General features: G+C 36.1%; 1 protein-coding gene across 4 annotated transcripts in view; it reads right to left on the minus strand.

The window, feature by feature from the left end:
- UBR2 (ubiquitin protein ligase E3 component n-recognin 2) overlaps positions 1-20,131 on the minus strand; it is a 108,100-nt gene that overhangs the window by 26,790 nt on the left and 61,179 nt on the right. For 3 of the 4 annotated variants that reach the window (XM_010863166.1, XM_010863163.1, XM_010863164.1), the window contains exons 14-28: positions 18,526-18,654; positions 15,832-16,015; positions 13,573-13,634; positions 12,500-12,610; positions 11,716-11,781; positions 10,015-10,137; positions 9,804-9,867; positions 8,526-8,650; positions 6,591-6,643; positions 4,988-5,090; positions 3,956-4,004; positions 3,383-3,537; positions 1,004-1,106; positions 285-394; positions 98-178 (exon numbers count right to left, since the gene is read on the minus strand). In XM_010863166.1, coding sequence (XP_010861468.1) covers positions 98-178; positions 285-394; positions 1,004-1,106; positions 3,383-3,537; positions 3,956-4,004; positions 4,988-5,090; positions 6,591-6,643; positions 8,526-8,650; positions 9,804-9,867; positions 10,015-10,137; positions 11,716-11,781; positions 12,500-12,610; positions 13,573-13,634; positions 15,832-16,015; positions 18,526-18,654 — 1,518 coding nt within the window. The other variant, XM_010863167.1, reaches the window with a different exon arrangement.

Consider the following 20,131-nt stretch of genomic DNA (forward strand, 5'->3'; position numbering starts at 1 on the left):
TTGTGAATAATATCAACTACCAACTTACTGCAGATACATTTAATTGCTTAAAGTGACCTTGCCACAACTTTTCAGTATTACACTTTACATCTTTTACCTCTTCCATTATGGTTCCTTCTGTCTCTGCCACAGGACTGGTGGATGAACTCTCCCTTAACTTCTTAATAGCATTAAAAGTCTATGAAAAAAAGTATCAGTTACTCTGAAGCTATGAAACATTATAAAATTTAAAGATAAACATTTAATATTTTTCACAAAAAGCAGAGTGATGTAGGAAACTTTACCTTTAATATCCACTTAATCATATCTTTGTGGACTTCTAGGTAGGGAGCATTCTGCAGTGTTTCCAGCATAGCTAGTATACTAGGTGAGTTGTTTGGAGCCTCACCAGGTTCTAAGGTGGAGGAAAAAATGGGCATGTGAATAACAGTTAAGACTTCATAGTGCTTGCTGCTGCTGCTGCTGCTGCTGCTAAGTCGCTTCAGTCGTGTCCAACTCTGTGCAACCCCATAGACAGCAGCCTACCAGGCTCCCCCATCCCTGGGGTTCTCCAGGCAATAGTGCTTACTACCAGGCAAAAGAAGATAAAATGAAATTGCTTATAATATTGGCCTATCATTTGATTACAGCTCTTTTAGAAATTTTCAATACTTCTCAAAATGTGACATATTTGTATTTCACAAACAATCTGTTAACAACTAGAATGCTTTCATCATTCAAAAACTGACGTCTTACACCATATGATTATTCTAAGATAACCTCTAGCAAAATTCAATAAAAACCCAGCTGAAAGGTCTACCTGAGATTTTACAAGTCTAGGAAAATGAATTAGATCTGATAAGTACACAGGCTCTGATAAAATACACAGGTAAATACAGATAACCTCAGAAAATTGGATTCAATATAATCTACTTCAAACCTGTATGATCAAATAAAAGAGGTTATACTACACTTAAAAAATCACTGATATGTTGAGTTAGTTTAGTAGAAGTTGTATACATACTCGATATCTTCTGTGTGAAGGTAAATGTTATGACATGCTCCTCCATGACATTCTCTAAATGCTGTTTTTCTTCTTGTAGTGCCATTCCAATTAAATGTAATACCTAAAATACAAGTACATAATTTTGTAAGAAAAAACAAATAATAATCCACTACTGAAAAAAGAGAAATCAAACTATTAAAGATTAAGTATAGTAAAAAAATAATTCAAAGTACTAATTTTTATTAAATCCAAACTCTAAAGTTCATTTTCTAATAAAGATTTCCAAGCAAGGAAACAAAAATTTCTATTTTAGCTAGGAAGAAAATTCAATTGCAAATTCTTAAGGTAAGTTAAAATTACTAACAGCTGTGACTAGCAATTCATATAATTTTCAGTTTTATTCCATCCCTACTGCTGCTGCTAAGTCACTTCAGTTGTGTCCGACTCTGTGCGACCAGGCTCCCCCGGCCCTGGGATTCTCCAGGCAAGAACACTGGAGTGGGTTGCCATTTCCTTCTCCAATATTCCATCCCTACACTACAGTCTTAAAAACCACTGATTCTAAGGATCAGTGGTCAAATAATTAGACCTGAAAGCATTGATCACATAATTATCTAATCTATAATACTAGTTTAGTTTTTCTAAGGACTAAAAATCACCTCAGAAAGAGACATACTTTTATCTCTAATGCCACATCATTTATAAAGATGTTCAGCATACCTATGAAAAATTCATTGCTAGACTTCTAAGAATATAACTACACTGAATCTGTCTGATCTTTATTGTTCTTTACCCTTCTCCCCAATTTTTGAAGGAGATACGTGTGTGGTGTCTCTGTACCTTTCCCTATACATAGGGCTGCTGTGATTGTCAAAATACTTAGAAGAACATTGGTGTGAATGACGTAAAGCCAATGTATACATAAGATAAATGATGTTCATTCCTCTTTTCTCCATCGTTTCCCACAAATCTTTTGCTCATATAATACTGATCGTCTCCAGTACACCACAACTCCATGCTTTTACATTTTATTATTTTTAATTTCTGTAATCTAATTTTATTTTTTAGTTTAAACTTTTTATTATTGGGGTATAGCCAATTAACAATACTGTGATAGTTTCCGGAGAAGGCAATGGCACCCCACTCCAGTACTCTTGCCTGGAAAATCCCATGGGTGGACGAGCCTGGTAGGCTGCAGTCCACGGGGTCGTGAAGAGTTGGACACAACTGAGTGACCTCACTTTCACTTTTCACTTTCATGCATTGGAGAAGGAAATGGCAACCCACTCCAGTGTTCTTGCCTGGAGACTCCCAGGGACGGGGGAGCCTGGTGGGCTGCCGTCTACAGGGTCGCACAGAGTCGGACACGACTGAAGGGACTCAGCAGCAGCAGTAATAGTTTTAGGTGAACAGTGAAGGGACTCAGCCATACACACATGTATCCATTCTCTCCCAAAATGCCCTCCCATCCAGCCATGCTTTCACATTTTTAAGTGTATGTTTATAAACAGGAGGGGAGTATACATATGCAAATATCTTAGCCAGTGGGATACTTGATGCTGCTGAGACAATGGGAAACAGTAGCTTTGAAGCAAGGCTCACCATCTGAATTCTGGCTTTGCTATTTTGAAGCTACATGCCTTTAGGGAGTTCCTCTAAGCCTAACTTCATCATTTTTAAAATGGGAAAAAACATTAGCTTCCCACTAGAGCTTTGAGGCTTACCAGTATGGTACATAAAAGTGCCTGGCAAGAATAGGCTAATTCTATTAACTGAGTATTATTATTATCTTTCTTTCTAGTTGAGTAACATGGACCAGTTAATTGACTCTCACTGAACCCTGCCTTCCTCATCTATACAGAAGAAAAACTATCTACTATCTACATAGGGGTATTATGTGAATTTAGTGAGATAATAATTTATGAATGACTTACATTCATTAAAGCTATAAAGTAAAATACAAACAAAAGGTTCTGAACTTGCCACTAATTAGCTATAAGACCATAGGTACCTGACTTTCAATTTCTTCAATTGCAAAATATAAGTATTAATGAACTCACAAGTTTTTAAAGAGAATTAAGTAAAAAACAAATGTAAAGATAACACATTATACAAATATCAGAGTACTGTATAAACAAAGACAGATCAGGACCAGTCAGTGAGAGGCAGATCTGCCAACAAGAGCAGGGTAATCACAAACACGTGGTGTAAAAACATCTGCCAAGCTCTCGTTTTTATCCTTAGACACAAAAATAGAAATAAAATACTTTATTTCAAAGTAAGATAACACTACATTTTAACTGAAGTGTCCCATGTACAGATATTGAAAGACTATTTTGTACTTTGGTTTCTACTACAAAACCACTGAAATATAAATAATAATGTCTTCAAACTTACCCTTTGCAGCATGGACTCAGACCAGATATGTCCACTATGTTCTACAGTCCACTGCAACACTGTCCTCATGATTAACAACATGACATCTGACTGCAAAATGTTAACCAGACTTGCAAACAGAGGGCAGAATGGGGGCAAAACTGGAGGTGGAAGTGCTGAAAATAAAGATATTATTGGCTTCTTTTGTAGAACATGCTTTAAACCAAACCAAAGCAAAAAAACTATGACCTTATTACATACTTTTGATAGCCTTCAAAGAATATTTGCATCTTAAAGCTATATTTTACCTTCTCAGATCAGTTAAATGCATAAAAGTAGCTCCGTAAATAGCAGTAGTATAAAAGAATGTCTTCCTTTCCCCTAGAAATATCTGAAGATCTGAGATAAAACTGAGATAAACTCAGAGGTGACTCAGTACAAGACTACGTCTATATTAGCCCTTTAAATGTTCATTCATTCAGAAAGCTTACATTTAAATCTTTCACTTCACTAAGGATCATTATCATAGTCTATACAAAACAACCTTTAACAATTAAGAGACTGACATGAGATTTTGGGAAAGATTAAAAATACCTGTATCTTCTTTATTTTGTCTTTTCAATTTCCGTTGAGCTTCCTCTGCCTAATAAAAATGAATTAATTTGGACACAGAATAAGTAATATGAAACAATATCCGAAACTACTGATATAAGTTAATCTTTCTCATACTAACTTCTGATTTTAGGAAATTTCTATCCTTAATTTTGTCATCACCCTGAAACTGATATCAAGGTTAATTTCCCCTTCCACTAAGAGAATCCCCCAGGTGGATTCTTTCTTGGTTTAAAATTCAGGGGAAACATGTATCAACCAAAGTCAAAAAATTATTTAGGTTTGAGCTCTATATCATGTATCAAAAATGAATAAACACTGCTATATACAAAACAGATAACCAACAAGGACCTACTACATAGCACAGGGAACTATAATCAATATTTTATAATAACCTATAAGGGAAAAGTATCTGAAAAACTACATATTATATAAAGACTGAATCACTGTATTGTATACCTGAAACTAACATAACATTGTAAATCAACTATACTTCAAAAAAAAAAACCAACCAACCAACTAGGAAACAAAAGCTTCATGCTTAAGTTTCGTTTAATGCCATTTATTCCAAACTTATTTTTAAGAGTAAACTGCTAAAAGGCAAAATTTAACTAGTTAAATTCCATAAGTCACCATGGGAAAACATAATGTTAAGCACTAGCAATTCCGAAATGAGTGTAAAACAGGTTAACTGATTACCATAAGGTTGATGATTTGTCTTCAAAAGCCAATAAAATACATACAATTCGATATGTGTAGGTACGTGTATAATTATATAGATCTCTTTTATGTATGCACAAAGTACTAAGGGGAAAACCCCATATGTTAAGTGGTGGTATTATAGGTAATCTGTACTTTCTTCTTTACACCTTTTCATATTTTCCGAATTTCCTACAATAAAAATGTGTCCTTTTTCAATCTGTGTGAAAAGCAGTAAAAGTTGTTTAGGAAAAAACAAAAACAGAAAAACTCCAAGCAACCCTTTCCCAATATACTTTTAATTTTCCCAATTACCTTGGATTGCTCTGCCCTTGAAAAGTGATAGAAATACAAATTGAACTCTTTGGCACACTCTGGTTTCAGTTCATACATGCCTCGTCCTGTTAATCCAGGTTTCCTTTGGGGAAGAAAAAAATTCTTAAATCTCATATACTGGACTTCCTTTGTGGTCCAGTGGTTAAGAATCTGCCTGCCAATGCACGGGACATGGGTTTGATCCCTGATCTGGGAAGATTCCACATACCACCAGGCAACTAAGTTTGTGTGCTGTTACTACTGAAGCCATGCTCTAGAGCCTGTGCTTCACAAGAAAAGCTACCACAGTAAGAAGCCTATACAACTAGAGAGAGCCCATGCATAGCAATGAAGACCCATGGCAGCCAAAAATTAAAAAAAAAATAATAATTTAAAGATCTCATAACCTGCTGGTGAGCATAAGCTGGAACTGCTTTCTGTGGATTCATTTGGGAATCTATATCCAAAGCTTTATGTACATCCATTTTTATCTAGCATGTCCACTGTGGATTTATTCTAACTGGACACGGGAATGTGATGGTCATTGTAGTGACAGCAATTTGAAGTCTAACAATAAGGGACAGGTAACACACATTACGCCATCTCCAAACAATCGACAACTATTAAAAGTGATGTTAACTTCTATATTTTGACATGTAAAGATGTCTATGAAAAGTTCTACCAAGTGAAAAAAGCAGGTGTAATTTGGGTTGAGAGAATTTTTTTTTAATAATTTATTTATATTTATTTTGGCTGTGCTGGGTCTTTGCTGCTACATGGGCTTTCTCTGGTTGCAGAGAGCAGGGGCTACTCTTGGTTGAGGTGTACAGGCTTCTTCTTGCAGTGGTTTCTCTTATTGCAGAACAGCGGCTCTAGGTGCATGGCTTCAGTAGCTGCTGCACTTGGGCTCTAGACCACAGCAGTTGTGATCTAATGTGGGCTCAGCAGTTGTGGCACATGGGCTTAGCTGTTCCATGGCATGTGGGATCTTCTTTGATCAGGGATTGAACCCAGCTTTCCTGCATTGGTAGGTGGATTCTTTACCACTGAGCCACCTGAGAAGTCCTTGAGAGTCTCTTTTCTAGTCTTTTTTTTTTATACTTCCCCCAAAAACATGTATTGTTTTTAAAATCAATAGAAATAACGACACTGTCATTGAAGTGAGGAGCAAAGAAAAAGCAGGATTAAGAAACTGCCTCAACAACCTTAAGGGGAAACTAGTTTACTGACTGGCTGACACACTGGACACCAAGGAAAGCATGACTCGGAGGCTGACCCACCGCTCAGGCGGCACATTCAAATGGAAGCAAAGGAAGCACAATGCATGCCCTTAAGATCAGGTTAATTTCAGCTATTTGAAACTATCAGCTATGAACACCTATTTTGAATACAATGAAAATTCTCATATATCTACTGTAAGTTGCTAAATAGGGCTAGATCATAAAAGAGAAATGTCAGTGAGAAATCTAGTTCAGAATTACAAGTCTGAAAATGGTTGTCACTCTCTGAAAACAACAATTTTATTCTTACTTCCATCAAAGGAAACACTCTAAGAAAAATTAATGTATAAAATCAAATGTGAAAAAATAGAAAATAAACTCACTTGAAATGGGCAACTGCTTCAATCACACTCTCCATGCCAGTCTCCTTGTTCTCCTAAAGGTACAGGAAATAAATGTGTTTTATGTTAATAACAGTATCTGCTAGCAGTCTGAGCATTGTGCTTTTATCTCATTAAGCTTCATAAAGAAATTGTATAAAGTGAATATACTACTATCTCAGTTTCTACAGATGAAGATTCCATAGGAAACATGATTAATATGCAGTTGGGGAAATTTACTTGGTAAGCTAACATTCATTCAGATTGATACAATTAAAAACAAGTCACCATATGAAATCAAGGTGACAGCTTTCAAAAGGAATGAAATAAAATCACAAAGTATACATAACATTTAAACAAAATTTATATCTTTGTAATATTTTCTGAAATAGCTATACTAATTTCTTATCTATCTTCATTAAAACAGCATTTTCCAAATCATATCTTATTTGTGACAAGATGTTAACAGGACTTGTGTGAATAAAAGAATTCTCTGGTCAAAAATGTTTGGTAGATATAGATGCCATCACTTTGTACAAGGTATTTGCATTTTTAAAATGCTGTTTAAATTTCTTCCTATTCTAACATCTAAGTGAAACTATAATTGTTCCCTCATTTCCTGCATTAAAAAGTACCTGCATACACAACTAGAAATGGAAATGGCAAAAGTAGCCCATTAACAGAGACCTAAAAAAAAGTACATGTAATTTTTATTCTGAATAGATACTTAGTGATATTAAAAATTATTATTTTTTTAGGTGTGATAACTAGCAAATGCACAGGTGTTTTTCTAAAAGCTTGTAACTTTTGGATCAACCTTGGCACTCCTGACATTTGGATTAGATAGGTCATTATTGTGAGAGTCTGTCCTGTACTGTAGGATGTTAAGAGTATCCTGGCCTCTGTTGAATGGATGCCAGGAACACACACACTCAGGCCTGAGTAGTGACACTGTCAAATGGTCCCCTCCCGGGGTGGGGGGTGCCAAAAGTGTCCCTGGGTGAGAACCACTATTTTAGATACATACAATTCTATTTATAGATGAAATGGTAAATCTGGTATTCTCCACAAAATAACCCAGTGAGGGTGTACAGATTAGTGGTTAGAGTAGAAATAAGACTGGTCATCTGGTGAAACTGGCGATGGGTTCATTATACTATGTTCTCTATTCCTATAGATGTTTGAAATAAGTTTGAAATAAGACAAAGTTTAAGATAAGTATTACAACTCCACAATGTTTAAATCCCAGAAGAATGAAAATTAAGGTTCAGAGTTCTAATCTATGTTTCAAATATGGGAAAACATTGTGAAAAACCTTTCCCAACTGTAATTGGGGTTTCTGAAAAGCCCCAGGGCTGAAAATAGGTGGCATGGGACCTTAAGATTCTAGGAGGAAAAATAGCTACAACTGATCTACGAATGCCCATATGAATGTTAATTTACATTCACTAAAATGAGAGGAATGGCTTAGCAGAGTCTTTGGATGCTTTAGAAGGAAAAAACTCTAGCAAACTTTAGTTTATTCAACATAGCTGAGTAGGTATTTCTAGGTTATAAAGCGTTATCTCTATCCATCACAACTTTGTACTAAACATCCTATCAACAATTCTTCTTTAATGGATATGTAAATTCCGTTCTAAGGAACATGTTTTCTTTTACTCAGTAGCCTTATCTCTTTCAAGGCTTCGCTATGAAGGATTCTATTTCTTTGCTGCTTTCCACTCCTAGTACCAGTATTTTCTTTTTCTATTTATTTCTAATAAGAGTGACTAGGGTTATACATGTGCTAGCACTATAGTTTTTACAACTGTGGAGAAGGTATACAGAAGTCAGTCTATACACACACTAGACGGACAGTTAAAGGTTAAATGTTTCCATATATTTATGGAAGGGTTTATGGAAGGATTTCCATGTATTTTTAAAAATGTAGGTACTTACATCTTCAGGTAAAGACTTTACCAATTCACTATGAGCCATAGGTTTGATGCTCAACTGATGGATAATCTCTCGTTTAATCTCATCTGTAGCATTAACCTGTCCAACTCCAGGACTAAATCTCTCTCCTGTCAACAATGAATAAGTACATATATACACACTTAACAATCATAATATTTGTAAGCAACACATATTTATAATTCATGAAACACAATATATTTTTCTTTCTGTACATTGGAAAAGCAATGACTGGTCAGGCAATAAAGCAGGGTGAAAGCAGCTCCCAGTCATCTTTTTGAGCCTCTGACAAAGCAGGTGAGTGTAGCCCTTAGCCATGGAGAGAGAACTCTGGTTGCTGTTTTCAAAGAATGAGATCAGAAGGTGGGAAGGGACTAGCAACAGAGCTGTACCAGCAGCCTAGGAAACTGCTTTCAAGTCATCTGCCATGTGGTAGGAGGAAGGGAGCCCTCCTTTGCCCTTTGATCTAGTGGCAAATAAGGTATCACCTTCTGAGATCTCCTTCTTTGGTATTACATCCTGACAGCAGCCAGGATTCTTTGCTCCAGGACTGTTGAGAGTCTGAAACAATACGGGAAGAGGGAGAAAGTAAAGCACACAACAGGAAAGATGGAGGCGACGGGACTGAAAATATAGATAGTGAGAACACTTGCGCACCACAAAGCCATGGGCAGAAACACAGCTAAGATATAAAGTAACAATAAATAGCTCCTAAATATCCTATTCTTGTTTGCTAAATTCTCCTGTCCCGTTTTATTCCTAACTCACAATTTTCCAGTTTATCCTGCGTTAGCAGTTGTCCTCTTCCCTTCTTCCAAAGCACTGCAGTGCTATTACTCTCATCATTACAGTAACCAGAGGGGAAAACAAAAATATATACTCTAATCTCCTTCCCCTAAAACTGAGTAACTGTTCAAACAGAAGAAACAGTTCAGATTCTAAACTACTTGCTACCACAAAATTCAATACAGGACTTCCCTGGTGATCCAGTGGTTAAGAATCTGCCTGCCAATGCAGGGGACATGGGTTCAGTTCCTAGCCCGGGAAGATTCCATGTGCTGTGGGGCAACTAAGCCCATGCGCTACAACTACGGTGCTCTGCAACAAGAGAAGCCACCACAATGAGAAGCCCGTGCACGCCAGCTAGAGAAAGCCCCACACAGCAACAAAGACCCAGTACAGTCAAAAATAAATAAATAAAAATTTTAAAAGTTTTTCAAAAGTCAATATAATACATAAATGTTTCAAAATATCCAAACTTACCAACAAGCATTATAATGAGGTATAGCATTTCTTCTATTAGAGTGTTGTTCTGCTGAACTAAATCCTGAAACCATCGGGGGCAATGGAAGAGAGCAAGTTCAGAGATAAGAATAAGAATCATCTGTATTACCTCAGATGATTAAAATAACCAAAAAGAATGAAAGGCGCTTCTCTAACAATTATGTTGCGGTCTCATAAGGCATGCTCTTACCTTATGAGGAGTCTCAGAACTAATTTTCTTCCCATAATCTGGGGTACTGAAAATCTGATAAAGTTCAAAGCGGCTAAGCATTATCATCAGGAAATGATTTGGATCCATCATGGAGACACCTGTCTTTTTTTAAAATGTATGAAAGAAAGGAAGAGAGGAAGGTCAAAAGGGCTACTAAACAATTAGTGAGACATATTTTGGTTTGCACAAGAGAAAGCAGCTTACTCATTCATCAATTCCAATAAAAGATGAGGACTCACTTAGCCCCAGTCCTTACTTGTGATAGCTACAAGTGTGGACAGGAATCTATGCTGGTAAAACAAAACAAAACACGCCCTGAACCCACATATCATAATAACATGGACTATACGTTCTCTTCCCTTTTGTGCTTTGAATTAGTTGTATCCCTATAAATTCAGTTCAAGGTTTTATGTCAGTGCTGTCACTGTCAGGGATACGACTCTGAGAGAAATGTGGTATAGTAATAAAACTTTCAGTATTTTTTAAAAAATGCATATATATTAAACTCTTTTCAAGAACTCAAACTAATTTTTAGTAATAAATGCTATACTAAGTGAAATGCTGGCTTTTAAATATTAGTTTTAATTCTCTTATAATTCCATTTGTATAGATTCTCAATCAACTTGCATTCTGATTTTTTGAACCAATAGTTTTTGAAATTTACATTTTGTAACTTATTCTATAATTTCTCAATCCACTCAGCAATAATATGGAAACACTGCTTTGTGACAAGCACTGTGCTACGTAAGTGGACATAAAAAGGACCAAGGGAGCTGTCACAGTTTAGTGTAGAGAAGGAAAGGGAATAGGCAACCACAATCCAGAGTTACGAATGCTCTGGTGGGGATAAGCATCATGCTATGGGCCCTCCCCAAAAGGATACACAGCCATGTTTAGTATGTCAGCTTTCTGGAGAAAGCGATGCTAAACTAAACATGAAGATATGCAGGAAAACAAGACAGGCAGCAAACAGAAAAGGAAGAGGGTGGGGTGCACAACCTAGGTAAGAAAAGAAAGAAACGTACAAATTTTAAGACTTAATGGTATATGACAAATTCAGGGAGTTTTTCACATAGTTAAGTATTGAAGGCCTTGAAAATCAGTTTGAGGGATTTGAGGCTTTATAATCAGAAGACAGTGAAGAAAGGATGGCTTTCAGATTTCTGACTCTAATAACTGTATAGATTGTTGAACAATTCACCAAGGTAGAGAAACTCTGAAGATAGGAAGAAGGTATGGAGGACACAGGATTTATTTTGAATATGTGAAATACAAGATGTGTTCAGGAAACCAGCTGGAAATGTTCAGTTATTTTAGCCATATGAATTTGGAGCTTAGTAGATAAGGGCTAGGTGGCTTCCTTGGCAGCTCAGTGGTAAAGAATCTGCCTGTAATGCAAGAGATGCAGGTTCGATCCCTGGGCTGGGAAGATCTCTGGAGAGGAAACGACAGCCCAGTCCAGTGTTCTTGCCTGAGAAATACCACGGACAGAGGAGCCAAATGCACTACAGGCCATGGGGTTACAAAAGAGTTGGACACAACTTAGCGACTAAACAACAACAGATAACGGATAGATCGAAGTTACAGATTTGAGAGTGATCCTAAGTGTCTGGGTCCAGTGAAAATAACAAAAAGAAAAACTCCCTCAAACCTTTAAATTTAATGCTTTTAATTCATTACCTGAAGCATTACTATATCCTTATCAAACATTTCACGCCTACATTTCACATTGTGGTAGTAATAAATCTGAAAAAAAAAAAATAAGTAATTATGTTGGGTAAACAGGTTTTTATTTGTGCAGTTCTCTCCTCTCCCCACTCACCAAAAGACCACATGGCTTTCGTGCACGTGAGTATATGAACATGCAAACATGCACACACAATGCGGTTTCCCCAGCAGTGAGCGCTATCTCAACAGAGATTAATTAGACATTTCCAGATTGTAGTATGGAAACTCTATGGAACTTTATGGTTCACATTTTGCAACGAACTTTCTGGGTCTCCTAATAAAGTTCTTTCAATGAGATTTATAGCTATCAAAAGTAGAGAAAAATCCTATACCAAGTCTCAGTGAGGTTTAAAAATTAAAACCTCAATTTCAGAGCTATACTAACAGAACTTTTATCTTTTTTAAACCAATTTTATAATTAAAGTAGGTGAAATCTTGATTTTTCATTATGTTTTTAAAAATATCAAGCTTTGTTCTAAAAATGACTTCAAGTGAAAATTAAGTTCATTTCTACTTTTGATATTGTTTCTTAATAAAATATGAATAAAAGCTCTAAGAAACTTTTGGTTTAACATTACATCTATCTTGTCAAACAGTTTTTAATAAAACATTTTTAAGGTTCATTTCCAGTGGCCATTCAATAGTTTTAATATAGATGACTTTCGATGACTATTATAACCTCCACAGAAACTAAAGAATGGACTGAGAACTCTTCACAGAATTAAAAACCACTTACCTGGTTTACGAGAGAGAAACCATTTCTTCTCCACATTCCTGCATGTACTTGGGCACATAAAACAAGACATCTAAGAGGGTGTTCTATCAACATGGGTGGGCTAAGTTCACTCTGTGTATACAAAAAAATGACAAAAATCTCAATTCTATAAAGAAGACTGGTTTAGAGATGGAAACTTTATATAAAATACAAGTCAAAACTATTTTAAGGTATGTCCGTGTGCTAGTTAATTTTATGTGTGGACTTGGCTGGACCATGATACCCAATTTTTGATTACCACCACTCTAGATGTCGCTGTGAAGCCATTTTTTAGATGTGACTAGTATTTAAATCAGTATACTTTATGAGTAAAGCACATTACTCTCCATGATATTGGTGGGCCTTTTCCAATAAGCTAGAAGGCCTTAAAAGAAAAGACTGAGGTTTCTCCAAGGATGAAGAAATTCTGCTTCCAGCCTGCCTTTGGATTTCAGACTATAAGATCAACTCTTAATCTGCCAGATTGCCAGGTTTATTTCAGACTTGCCAAATCCCTTGAGTATGTGAGCCAAATCCCTACAATAAATTAATCTGTCTTTTCCTGTATACACACACATATACAAACACACACTCAGGTATACTATGTAATGATCTGATATTTGCGGTTCAATTTCTGGCTTGGGAAGATCCGGTAGAGAAGGGATAGGCTACCCACTTCAGTATTCTTGTGCTTCCCTTGTGGCTCAGCTGGTAAAGAATTCGCTTGCAATGCGGGAGACCTGGGATTGATCCCTCAGTTGGGATGAGCCCCTGGAGAAGGGAAAGGCTATACCCACTCCAGTATGGCCTGGAGAATTCCATGGACTGTATAGTCCGTGGGGTCGCAAAGAGTCAGATATGACTGAGCAACTTTCACTTTTTCTAATTATGAAATGATGACCATGGTAAGTTTAGTAACCATCTGTCCCCATTCAAAGTTATTACAATATTACTCAGCACATTCCTTGTGCTGGATATTATATTCTCATAACTTATTTATTATCTAACTGGAGGTCTGTAATAGGTATTTACTTTTAAATGTTTGCACTACTTACTAGAGGTAGGAGCTCTGGAAATTTATATGCCACTTCACTTTTGCTTAACAACACATGCAAACCTGCATGGAAAACAAAGATAGAAGTATTTCTATAGGTAAAAGTAATTTAGATTAAAAAAAAAAAAAAAACTAAACTAAATATTTGCTCAACTTTATATCTAACTCCCTTTCTGTGTCTCTTTGGAAACCTATCATATTACACATTAAGATACAAAATGAACTGCATCCATAAAAGAAGCTTTCCAACTGTTATTTTCATGAACCTCTGTATTAAAGGCATGCTTAGAACCAGAGTCTTAATTACATGTACCAACATACACTGATTAAATTTTACAGAAGTAAATGTTAGAAGTGCAAACATAGCAAAAGCAGCTATATAACTATCAAAGCAATTTATATGTTAAACCAATTTTAAGGGTCATAATCGACTGGATCATGAAGTTTGTTCCATTTAAAGTACAGTAGCAAGAGATCCTCCTGGCAACTGAACTGAGAAACTGGCCATGGAATTCAAGGTCTACTGATTCTGACCTCAGAATTCAGTTCCCCAGAATTTCCAGTTTAGGATCAAAGCCTCTTTCGTCCCTAATTGCAAAGGGCTTTTCATAGCTCAACCTTAGTTAATTCTGCTAGCTAAGAACTGTCCTATTTATGTTGTTGTCTAAACAGAAAGTGCTTTTTACAGTCTCATCAATAGATGCAGGCTGCTTGGTCAAGCCTGGTTTGAAGCTTTCCTCATCCAAGAACACCTGTATTGAGAATTCCATTCTAACAATGTGCACTCAGCCTCCATGAGCATAGCCTCCAAGTTGTTCTTGAACTGCTCTGTGTATGTTCACTTGGCTCTCCAGTTAGATTATAAGCATTCAGGCCAAAGTTTGCCAAACACAGGAAGATAAAATGCTCAAAATATTAGAGGACTGAGGGGGGTAAATACCTTGGCAAAATTACTACATTTTTAGAGTACTGACTGTTTTCCCTGAGGATAATTATCAGCATTAGCTTCCACTCAGATTTTCAAAGGGCAGAAAAGATCAGTGGCTGAGTTAAAGATCCACTTTCCTGCATTCTAGTTGAACACTATGCCACACCACCATGCCATCACTTGCCTGTACTGAAGATCAATAGTTCAGCATGCAAGTATCAATACTTATGAAAACAAAACTGGGCATTAACAAGTTACAGGAAAAAGATCTCTGCCTACAATCACAATTTCATTTCAGGTACTTTTTATTGTTCTACTTGTACTATTTAAATTCACATGTCTAAGTTCAATCTTAAATCACCACAATTTCAATAAGAATCTAAAAAAATTGTTGGAATACTAACATCTATTGGTAAGATAATGTGGTAATGCACAGAACAATTAAAAAAAAAAAGGCTTCAGAAATGACAGAGGGATTGTTACTATTTATCCCACAGACGTTAAAAGGATAATAAAGGAATTTTATGAACAACTCCGTGTCCACGTATTTGATAACTCAGATGAAATGGACCAATTTCTTGAAAAACACAAACCACCAAAACTCACACAAGAAGATACAGATAATAGGAACTGTTGTATATCTGCTGAAGAAACTGAATCAATGATTAATTGCCTACCAAAAAAGGGAAAGTATCAGTTCCATACTATTTTACTGGTGAATTCTACCAAACACTTAAGGAAGAAAAGATACCAATTCTCCAGTCTTTTACACTTACACACACACACACAAACTACTTTCACATTATTAAGTTACTGAGCCACACACTTAAGCTACATTGTAAATTCTGCAATGAGTGAAAATATTTACCTTTATAACTTTACTTTTCTACTCTCTGAGTTGAAAACGGAACTAAAGGGAACAGTATGTGAACAGGCTAAGAATTCCTGCACTCAAGAAATGTGGAAGAAAGTTACGATGTCTATACAGACGAGTGCACATGCAGAGTTTCTGGCTGCTCTGAGGTAGCAGCTTCAAATAGTTGAGCATGTATAAATAGTGTGTAAATCAGCTACTTACAATTAAAAAAAACCTATCAATATAATTTGTAACTCACTTCAACCTGATGATTAAAAAATTTATCAATAAGAAACTGCTGAGAGAGAGAGGAAGTCTAGGGTGTTTTCAATTTATTAACAATCACTTAAGTGATAGACTGATCTGAACAAGAACACTTTCAAAATAAAGCATTGTAGGTATTCAGTAAATACTAACCACAAACAACAATTCAAAAGACAATTTCAGGCTTCTCTTTTTAGGGAAAAATGTTTTACCTGCAAGTAAGCGAGAAACTGGGAGGTGAATGCTAACTTTTTCTTTGGAAACACAGTATCTGATAGTTTCCACTGAATGTCCACAAATGCTTAATGTGACTGGCTGTTCACCATCAGTAAAACCACCATGACACTGTGTCAATACAGCAAGGCATTTCTTGTAAGCTTCAATTAATACTTTTTCCTATAAAAGAGGATTTTATGTTAAGTTTCTACAATATTAAACAAGAATCTCAAATTCAATGATGAATATTTACCTCAAATATCAATATGGGCAAACTCAATCTTCCCCTCGCAACTTGTTCCCTCTATCCAAGGACCTGTCTCAGGGAACATCTCTACAGAGCTGCAGAAATCTAGAAGTCATTCTAATATATTCCTTTCCCTCATTCCCCATTTTTTCCTGTAAATTGAGGCATAGTTGATGTACATTAGTTAGAAGTGTACAATACAGTGACTCAAAATTTTTATAGATTATATTCCATTTAGTTATTATAAAATATTGACTATATTCTTTGTGTTGTACAATATATTTTTATAGCTTATTTATTTTATACACAGTGGTTTGTACCTCTTAATCTCTCCTATTTTGCCCCTCCTGGTCTTCTTTCTCTCCACTGGTAACCACTAGTCTGTTCTCTGTACCTGTGAGTCTGTTTCTGTTTTATTTTTTAGATTCCACACATAAGTGATTATAGGATTTGTCTTTCTGACTTATTTCACTAAGCATAACTTTTTGTTTTTCTGACTTATTTCTCTACGCATAATACCCTCCAGGGTCCATCAATGTTGTTGCTAATGCAAAATTCCATTCTTTTCATGGCTGAGTAATATTCCACTACACCTACCCACCCATCTACATATTCTTTAGCCACTCATCTATTGGACACTGTATCCTGGCAATTATAATGCTGCTGTAAACACTGGAGTCTTAGTTACTCAGTCAAGTCCAGCTCTTTGTGAGTGGATTGTAGCCTCCCAGGCTCATTGGTGAGCATGTATTTCTTCAAATTAGTGTTTCTTTATCTTCAGATAAATACCTGGGAGTGGGATTGCTGGACTTTATGGTGGCTCTATTTTCAGTTTTTTGAAGAACTTCCATATTGTTTTCCACAGTGGCTACAACAATTTACATTCGCACTAACAGCTGTACAGGTTTCCTTTTCTCCACATCCTCGCCAACATGTGTTATTTGTGCTCTCTGTGATGACAATTATTCTGACACGTGTGAAGTGGTAGCTCATTGTGGTTTGATTTGCATTTCTCTTATGATTAGCAGTGTTAAGCATCTTTTCATGTGCCTATTGGTCATCTGTATGTCCACTTTTGAAAAATGTCCATTCAGGTCTTCTGCCCATTTTTTAATTGGGCTGTTTTTTTGATACTGAGCTGTATGGGCTGTTTATATATTTTGGATAATAATCCCTTATTGGTCATCTCATTGGCAAATATTCTCTCCTCCTCAGTAGGTTGTCTCTATGTTTTGTTGATGGTTTTCTTTGCTGTGTGGAAGCTTTTAAGTTTAATTAGGTTCCATTTGTTTATTCTTTTGCTTTTGTTTCCTTTGCCTTAGGAAATACATCCAAAAAATTTACTAAGATTGATGTCAAAGAGTGTTCTATGCTTTCTTCTAGGAGGTTTATGGTTTCCAGTCTTACATTTAGGTCTTAATCCAATTTGAGTTTATTCTTTTATATGGTGTGAAGAAATGTTCTAATTTCATTCTTTTACATGCAGCTGTCCAGTTTTTCCAGCATTACTTACTGAAAAAGATCACTGTCTTTCCATGGCATATTGTCTCCTTTGTTGTGGATTAACTGACCATAATTGTGTGGGTTTATTTCTGGGCTCTATTTTCTTCATTCCCCATTGTGCAATCTATTACCAAGCTAGCAACCGTACCTAAAATGCTCTCAAACCTGGCCACTGATATCTCAGTCATTTAAAGGAAAGCCAATGTGTCTCCACTGAACTTCCTGCTTCTACTCTTGCCCTCCTCCATCCGTTATCCACACATATAACTTTCAAAAACATGTAAACTGGATTATGTCACTTTTCTGCTTGGGAGTCTCAAATAGCATCCACTTCAGTCAGAATAAAATTTAAACTTCTGAACATGGCCCTCTTCAACCTCTGCTCCAACTACAGCCTCTCACAGCTTCTGGAACAACCATACTCCTATTCATCAGAAAGCATGATACAGCTTTTCCTCAGTCAGGAATATTCTTTACTCTGATCAGTTAATTCTGACACACAGTTTACATCTCATGGAAGCCTTCTCTGATCTCCTAACTTACACTTCTCATCTAGATTTTATAGCCAAAGGAGGCCAACATAGTTTAAAGACACAGGACAAATGTACTAATAGTAAAATTTCATTTTGGAGTAATTTATAAACTTTTTATATGCTCAAAATCTTGCTAGGATTATGGGGGAAAAAAAAGAAGACAGCAACATAAGAGAAAAGAGTGTGGATTACATCTCCCTCTATTTTCTGATTTCTCTAAGGCTTTAGAATTATAACTTTTATTGAATGTATAGGTCAAACAGGAAAATATGCTATTTTATGAGCATATCATAAAATATGATCTTCTTACTATCCTCTCCAAACTGCCTCATATTTTACTTAGGAAACTGTTTATCTCTGCCCCTCCTCCAATTTATCTCCTATCCCTGACCCCAGAAGAGACTCACATCTAAAGCACACCAGTCTTGTATCATCGAAATGACATGTGTTAATTTCATTTGTAGTGTGAAGGCTGCTTCCCACTCTGGTTCCATTTCGATATGCTGTCCTACTTGACGTGTAATTGGATCCATTCCCTTAAAAGAAGTGAGAAGATTTTAAATAAATTAAAATTAATTTGTTTTTCTGCACAGAAACTTAAGACATAATGTAGAAGAAATATATACTGATTACAAAAACATACAAGAGTTTTAACAGGAAGCTTCAAGCAGTATGAGAAGTCCAACTTCTTAAATTACATGTTTAATATAACATTCCCTAAAATTTTATAAAGAAAAAAATCCCAGTAAAATATAGAATGAATTACTTTAGAGGCAATCTTCTACATGTTTTAGACAATAAAATTTGTACTTCACTGCAACAATCCCTCAAAAATTCCTTTTTAGTTCTATCATCTATAGAAAAAGCTGTCAGAAGAAATTTGACAGGCTTTTAAAATGCTATTGAATTTATAAGTATGTTCTATAAAATGCTAAAATAAAATTTTTATATTTATTTGTATTTTGCAACTGCAAGTTTTCAGAGTTTGAAGGGAAGCAAAACTAGAAAAAGATAAACAGCTTTTAATACAAAAGAATATACCTCTTTAGAAACTAGCCTAACTACCCTGGTGTAACAGAGCTAATTAAATGGTGGAAAATATAGGACATTTTGAGTATTCAAATTAACCAAGGTAGCTACTGTTTCTACAGGCAGAAAGCAAAAAACAGAAGTACCAGAATAAATTAAATATCCATTAAACTACCACATAACATGGGAACTAGAATATATCCTAAAAAGGACAGGTACTAAAGAAAGCATAATGATATTGCTCATATTTTTTGAAATGTTATCTATCTTTTTACAGCCAGGGGAATTCCCTGGCTGTCCAGCGGTTAGGACTCATGCTCTCAATGCTGAGGTTTGATCCCTGGTTGGGGACTAAATGCAGAGTACATTATGAGAAACGTTGGACTGGAAGAAACACAAACTGGAATCAAGATTGCTGGGAGAAATATCAATAATCTCAGATATGCAGATGACACCACCCTTATTGCAGAAAGTGAAGAAGAACTAAAGAGCCTCTTGATGAAAGTGAAAGTGGAGCGTGAAAAAGTTGGCTTAAAGCTCAACATTCAGAAAACGAAGATCATGGCATTCGGTCCCATCACTTCATGGGAAATAGATGGGGAAACAGTGGAAACAGTGTCAGACTTTATTTTGGGGGGCTCCAAAATCACTGCAGATGGTGATTGCAGCCATGAAATTAAAAGACGCTTACTCCTTGGAAGGAAAGTTATGACCAACCTAGATAGCATATTCAAAAGCAGAGACATTACTTTGCCAGCAAAGGTCCGTCTAGTCAAGGCTATGGTTTTTCCTGTGGTCATGTATGGATGTGAGAGTTGGACTGTGAAGAAGGCTGAGCACCAAAGAATTGATGCTTTTCAACTGTGGTGTTGGAGAAGACTCTTGAGAGTCCCTTGGACTGCAAGGAGATCCAACCAGTCCATTCTGAAGGAGATCAGCCCTGGGATTTCTTTGGAAGGAATGATGCTGAAGCTGAAATTCCAG

The sequence above is a fragment of the Bison bison genome, unplaced genomic scaffold (genome assembly GCF_000754665.1).
Source record: "Bison bison bison isolate TAMUID 2011002044 unplaced genomic scaffold, Bison_UMD1.0 scf7180017864487, whole genome shotgun sequence".
In the NCBI taxonomy this organism is placed as follows: Eukaryota; Metazoa; Chordata; class Mammalia; order Artiodactyla; family Bovidae; genus Bison; species Bison bison.